Source organism: Euphorbia lathyris, chromosome 2, assembly GCF_963576675.1.
Source record: "Euphorbia lathyris chromosome 2, ddEupLath1.1, whole genome shotgun sequence".
NCBI lineage: Eukaryota > Viridiplantae > Streptophyta > Magnoliopsida > Malpighiales > Euphorbiaceae > Euphorbia > Euphorbia lathyris.
In genome coordinates, this window is record NC_088911.1 from 62,025,601 (window position 1) to 62,033,056 (window position 7,456).

The window sequence follows — 7,456 nt, forward strand, 5'->3', positions numbered from 1 at the left end:
ACCCGACAGTCCGGTCTGAGTTTTATAACAGTGGATTTCAATATTTAAAGGTTTCAAATTGTTTAAATTAGATCTCAAGTTCGAGTTTTAGTGTACCCAAAAAACTTTAATTGGGAGAGAATCCACCTAAAAAGTGTCCGGTGATCCTTGAACCGGGAAATCGGATAAACTAAAAAAAAACTCATTTTGGTTTAAACTCGATTAAGTCTACACTTAAAATAGATTGGGTTTAAAATTTGTCAAAAGCCCGATCACAACCTGTCTCGACTTACCTTTATATTATATGCATTTTATATAATTTTTTTTATTACCTTTATCTATTTATTTTTAAGGATGTTTATTGCCTTTATTTGATTTTATTATTTGATTAAATATATTTTTTTGTTATATAACATAATTTTTGTTGAATTTTATTGAATTTTTAACTAAATTAAAAAAACTTGTTACATTTTTATTGTTTAATTAACTTTTTTAATATAAATATATATTTATTGGACGGACTAGGCTAAGCTTGGAAATCAGTTTTCTTATCTTGTCTTATCTCTGCCCGAGCAGGTGTAAAAATAATACGGGATGGCTATACTTGAACAAAATAATTTAGTATAACACCTTATTGGACCAGGCCAACCCGAGCCCGGTCCATGAACAAGTCTAGTATCTATACACATGAATGCGTAAAAGAATTGTTAAATTGAACTTGCTCAATTTTTTTCCGTATACATACGTGTTATCATCTGAGTGACCCAGAACCAATTTTTTACGTACCAATGTAAAACTTCTCAAAATTAAGCTAGATTTGGACTACAAAAGTAAGATTGTGTCGTTTTGAACAAAGTTAGAGAAATTTAACCACTATGAACCTTAATTTGGTAAAAACAGGAGACCGAAACCACCTAAAATAGAGGTAGTTCTAATGGCTGTGGAGGCTGGAAACCATCCACAGTAGGGGTGGTTCCGGCGAGGTCCTAGGCCCCTCTAGACCCCTATCCCTACCCCTGGTTAAAAACGTGCCTATATCACTGTAGACAAAAGGACAATAAATTTAACTAGCTCTAAGGTTCAGGAATTTGGGTCCTTTTACTATGATGTTGTCAATATCTACAAACTTCGGTATAGACAGCCGAATTTAGACTCACAATATAAACCGAGTATATGTTTGGACTTTTGAATGATTTAATTCAATTAAACAGAAGCATAAACAGACAGATAAAAAGTCAATTGGAATCAATACTGAAATTATATTAAATATGGAAAATAATGTGTCACGGTTATAACCAACTCAGAATTCATAGTAAAGATCTCAAAGCTAACAAAGACTAAGAGAGTAGAAATCCCCTTTTGGAACATGTCGACTCAAGCAGTCATCTTTCTGAGATTAGAGGAGGGGATTTGAGAATCCTTGAAGATGAGATGGAAGAAGATTCATGGTGCTTTAATGGCAGATGGAGGAATTGAGGATGAATTCCCAAAGGTTAAAGAGTTTTTGCAATTGACAGTTGATGCTCAATAATGAAATCTAAAATTACAGATAACTAGGTTAAAAACTATGAACTATGAACTATTGATGGATAGTTTGTATGGTGTCTTGGGAATGAACACCCAAGATCTTTAAATAGGCAACGTTATAGGAATTCAAAATATTCAAAACAAACTGAATCCCATTTAAAAGGGGGATTGAACCAGACAACTAAGACTGGTTCGCAGGTCCAACTCACCGAGCTGGACCTGCTAGTTGGTGAAAGCCAGCCCTACTGTCCAATGCGCCGAGCTGGAGGCAAGATTGACTTTGCCAGCCAAAGCAAGGGCCAGGTCGCCGAGCTGGCCTATAAGAGGTCTCTAAATGTGAATTTTCTTCTTCAAATGTCTTGGACGGTCTTGTCACTTCCCTATTGACCTGTAAACATCACACTAAAACTCCAAAATCATTAGTCATAAGGCTAAATTGATTTACCAAACTAAGTCTCTAAGTACATAATTGACTTATATTGATATTTGGTAAATCAATTAATCCAAAAATTTTAAGGAAAATTTAGGTGAACACTTAACTTAGCATTATTTTATTCAAAATGACATAAATAAGACATAAAAGTCCTAAAAGGAAACTAAGAGCTCAATAGTTGACAAAAGTGAAATAAAGTGTACAAAACTAATGTTAACTTATTGGAAATTAGTATAAAAACATCCCAAAAACCGTACTAAAAGATAGAGGTTTTTCATCCCTATCAATTGATGAGATTTGGAATATTTTTGTTCCACCCCCTTATCGCACTACTTTCTACTTGAATATCTTTACTAATTGGTTAGTCTATAACTTGAACTCTGGTTTTGTTTTTCCTAATGTCCAGTGGCTGATTCTTTATTGTAAAGACCTTGTGGTGGTTGTGAAAGTGGCAGAATGAGTTCGTTTTTAAGGGACTACTCATTGTCGTTTCCAAGTTCAAATTGTTTTTACTAAGGCTAAAGAGTGAATGTATGTTTTCTCTTTCCTTTATAGTAATGACAAATGATTTAGTACTATCATTTGGATAAAATGGGACCGTCCAGATAACAGTCAGATCAAGTTGAACATGATGGCGCCTAAAAGAGCAACCCGCGCTTGGCCGCTATGGAGGGGTAGGGGGCCTCCTAAGAGATTGGGAACGTACTTGGCTTAGGGGTTTCACTATGAGTACTAGGGTATGATCAATTACTTTAGCTGAAATATGAAATCTTTTTTTATGGTCTTAACTTAGCTTGAAATAAGATTGTTCGGAACTTGATTGTTGAGCTTAACTCCTGGATAGTTGTGGATTATATGAGTGGATTTGCACCACCTTTATGATTAGACCATTCGACATTATAAACTTATCCAGGGATTGAAATATTATATTTGTGGACTCTTATCAAGAGAGAAACAAATCAGCTGACTAGATGACAAACTAGGTGCGCATGAAATCTTTTTTTTTTGGATTATCACGAGTCTAGTGTACCTTCTATAAACATTTATGATATCTTATCAGCTCAATTAAATTGGGTCTATCAGCAAATTGATCCACGTAGCTGGGTTTTTTGTTGTTACTTTTTGTTTTTCTTATTTTACTACGCATTTAGCCTTCTTTTTATAACTAGAAAAATATATATAATTTTAAACGAGTTTAAAACAACTTATGTCAATCTAATATAATAAGAATCTTTTGATTCAATTTTGTTTGCTTTTTTTTGGAAAAAAAAACGAAAAAGGGAATAAATCAACAACCTTAAGTTTATAGGGTAAGTTATTCAAAACAAGTTCATGAATAACGAAAAGCAATCGTTTTTTTTTTTTTTTTTTGTGTGTGTCCAAGCAAAGCACTGTGCCATGTATTCGGCCTAAATAAATTCACCATTTATACAACTGAAATAATCGAGTTTCTTCCCCTTCGTTTCACTTAATCAAAATTAGAGATCAATAGATTCTTCAAGGATGATAATTTCATCTTTTTCCTCATATGTCCTTCCTTTAAACCTCAAGAACACACTATCTTCTTATTCTCGTGATAAAGCTTCAATATCCATAACTCCTCCCTTTAATCAGGTAATTAAGCACGGAGCATTGCAAAGAAGTTGCAGTATTAGTGACTCAGAACCGCTGAGATTCTGCCCCTGCGGAAGGAGGCATTTTCTTCAAGCTGCGGCAGCAACTTTTCTTTCAGCATCACCCGCAAATGCTTCTGATTATAAGGTATATCTCATCTAACATTTTTTTTATATATTATGGGCTTGATAGAATTTCATACTCTCAGTCCTATTGTAGGCAATATTGAATAGAGTTCATCCACCAAAACCAGATTGGTACGAGGAATTTTATGCATCAGTGTTGGATTCCGGAAGCATGAAATCCTATGAGGCAGAGGTTAGTGAGGCTTTTGAACTAATTTGCTTCTTTTTTTTTTTCCGCTCAAATTTCTTGGCTTCCAATTTGATGTTATTTGGCAAGATTTCAGCGTACAAGTCACAGCTTTTTAGTAATTTGAGGGGGAAAGCAAAGAAAGTATTGGAGATTGGCATTGGAACTGGTCCTAATCTGAAATACTATGCCGGTGATGCTGATGTGGAGGTGTTTGGTGTTGATCCAAATGGGAAGATGGAAAAATATGCGCATGAAGCAGCCAAGGCTGCTGGTCTACTGCCTGCAAATTTCAATTTTATACAAGCTGTACGTTCGTTTCACCTTTTTCATTACAAAATTTGTTCAACTTGATGTTCAATGAGGAAAAGAAACAGATAAATTATTATTTTCTATGGCAATCGGAAATGTGATCCATTTATGTCTTGTAAGGTAAAGAAAGTATATATGCATTTCTTGAATAATATAAAGCGATAATGCATCTTACAACTTTTTAGTTGGCGGAGTCAAACAAAAGATTCATAGCCATTGTCTAATTCATATGCTACCATCTTCTTTGATTCCTTTACCCTACCCAGTCTCTTTTCTATTAGGCTTTTTGATTTAGTTCAAATTTTTGTTGTAATTTTGATAAAGAGTGTTTATTCATTGCTTAATTTCAAGGTATTGCTCATATCCAGGTTGGGGAGGCTATACCATTAAATGATGCTTCAGTTGATGCAGTTATTGGAACTCTCGTACTATGCTCGGTGGCTGATGTCAATCAGACATTGCAAGGTGAACTGTTTCTGCTATATAGTATTTTTTTAATCTGAATTCAATTATATTATAATAGAATTACTTGAGTTTCTACTATTTATTGTTGATTTCTTTTTTCCCATGAAATAATTTGCTTGCTGTTTCTCATGCATAGTCTATGTACGTATTAAAATATATAGGGAACAAGTACGTTAAGATTTTTAGCGGTAGTGATGAAGAATCTGATAGACTAGTACTTGGTGGTATACTCCTACTGAGGATGTTATTGTTGCTGTAATCTAGGAAGAGCATCCAAATTTACCTGTAGACAGATAAGATGTAATCAGAGCTGTAACCCTGTGTTATGACATTCAAAAAACACGCCAAATTAAAGAGACTTTAGTCCCAAATCAGAAATACTCAGACATTCTTGCCCCCGTGCATGTGATGTGTATACACAATTGCTGCTTCATCAATTTCTTTATCCTTAGTGTTTTTGTATCTGGTTTTGGAATTAATTTTGAGTACATGGGCAGAAATTTGTTGAAAACATTTTTAACTTTCCATCTATAAGTTTGATATCCAAAGGAACCTTGTTTTGTGAACCCCAGTAGCAATTGTAAGGTTCAGTGGGAAGTAAAAAACAACAAAATCCCCCTCAAAATAAGTTGTTGGTTGAGTCACATTAGATGTAGTTATGCCAGTTTGTGAATCATATATTTACAATTACCCTCTGAACCTAAATGGTTTCTTGAAATGATGGCGATGAATGTCTGAAATTGTTGGTCTCCAGAGGTGAAGAGGGTGCTGAGGCCAGGTGGGGCTTACGTATTTGTGGAGCATGTAGCAGCAAAAGGTATAGATGTTAATATAACAAGTTGTGGAGAAGGTAGAATTATGTGATGTGATTATGTAAGTAATGTTTGGGTGGGAATGAGATGCAGATGGAACATTGCTTAGGTTTGTGCAGAATGTGGTCGATCCTTTGCAGCAGACACTTGCTGATGGCTGCCACTTAACCAGGGAAACGGGGAAGAAAATATTCGAAGCTGGCTTCTCAACTCTTGATTTGAACACAGCTTTCCTCTCTAATGCTGCCTTTATAAACCCTCAAGTCTATGGAATAGCTACTAGGTGAAACTAATGATTGTTTTAATATTATTATTCATACAAACCTCTAAAACTTCCACATATATATAATAACACCTAAACTATTATGTAACTGTCGTTCAAAATATGAAATACTACTTTTAAAACAAAAATAATTTCTAAATATCAAACTAACAATTTTACTCAATGTAGTGAACCGAAACCAAATTGATATTCCAAACATGTTTTCAAGTTTGTTGACTTCTTCTAGTAATCTCTGTTATAACAAACTTATGTCAAACTAATTAAGGTTGATTTGAGTATCGGGAATGGAGTTGCTGGTGCCTTGCCTAACCACAACCTTTCGTGACACTGCAATGGTGGGATTCATTGCCTAATTTTTGTAATGTTTTTATTTATGATGATTTATGTTTGATATAATTGCTTAGTTTTAGTTTTCTTTTTTCTATGAATCGTTTTTCTTTATTTTAATAAATTCGGGTTGGGGTTTGGGGTTGCTTGCTGGGAGTATCAACCTCGTTGGGATGTTTAGTGGTTTCCCTCCTCTCTTGTTCACCCAGCTTTTATTAAAAAAAAAAAAATTAAGATTGATTTGATTAGTTAAGAATTTCAAGTTGTTTAATCTTTAGATTACTTAGTTCGAGTTTGAATGGATACATCAAATTTTAATGAGAGGGCATAGTCTGACCTTACAAATTATGAGACCTAGGAAGAAATTATAAATTATGGTGCTCTAGATTTAGTGGTCTGCCCTTAGGATCGTTGAGCCTAAATAGTCTTATATTATAGAGAAGAAAAAATAGTGGAATCAATGTTATATAATAAAAAATTAATACTAATTGTAGGATCCAATAATTGGATTTTTTTTTTTTTTTTTTTTTATGAAGTTAATAATTGGATCCTTAAAATAAATAAATATAGGATCCAACAGTATAATAATATATAGTATTTTAAAGGGAATTGAATATCTAATCTTTAATTTCACTTAATTTTTTTACTTCTTAATGTAATAATATAGTTCTTAATTTCCTTTCAAAAAAAAAAATAATGCTTAATTTAAAAAATTAAATTAATATATAATTAATAATGTTTTAAAAAATATAATGAATAATAGATAAATACAAACTTAATGGAAACCTGAAAAATGTTTTGGGCCTTTAATTTTCAAAGGCTCTAGCCGCATGTTTTAGTGGCCTTCCCTTATGGCCAACACTGGAAAAATATGGATTTAAACAAGAGAAAATTACGTGAAAAAAAACATATATCAATTTGTTATTACAATTTATCTCAAAAAAAAAAAAAATTGTTGTTACAATTAACAACGGATCAAATACATGAATATCATAATTAAGTACAAAATTACAATTTATGTCATTATTCTCTATATATTATGATTTTATACCATAATTTAAAAATTCTAGACTCCAATTAATAAATCATAAACTTTAGAAAATATATTCTAGATTTCTAATTTATAAATTTTAATTTTTAAAATATATTAAAAGTACTGATTTTGCTAATTTGACATAGTTGTAAATAATTTTTGAAAGATGAATTTCTGTGTAATTTTCACATTAACAAAGGTGGTTTTATTTGCTTTATCAATGCATTAACTTTTATTTTATTTTGTCAAACTAAAACAGTTAAAAAGAATATTTTAAAATTAATCATCTCAATCATCTCCTAATTTGGCCTACTTTTTACCGGGTAAATTACACCCATGACCACTGAACTGTACCCATT

The 7,456-nt window shown here is 32.6% G+C and overlaps 1 protein-coding gene across 2 annotated transcripts; it reads left to right on the plus strand.

The window, feature by feature from the left end:
- The first annotated feature begins 3,329 nt into the window (after positions 1-3,329).
- LOC136218436 (uncharacterized) lies at positions 3,330-6,091 on the plus strand. Of its 2 annotated transcripts, none has more exons than XM_066005294.1 (6): positions 3,330-3,700; positions 3,773-3,871; positions 3,956-4,174; positions 4,546-4,642; positions 5,397-5,459; positions 5,548-6,089. In XM_066005294.1, the coding sequence occupies exons 1-6, from the start codon at positions 3,443-3,445 to the stop codon at positions 5,739-5,741; spliced, it is 930 nt and encodes a 309-aa protein (XP_065861366.1). In that variant the 5' UTR covers positions 3,330-3,442; the 3' UTR covers positions 5,742-6,089. The 2 variants fall into 2 exon arrangements, with proteins under 2 accessions (XP_065861366.1, XP_065861367.1); XM_066005295.1 differs by having other exon boundaries at positions 3,562-3,700; positions 3,762-3,871; positions 5,548-6,091.
- The last annotated feature ends 1,365 nt before the right edge of the window (positions 6,092-7,456 follow it).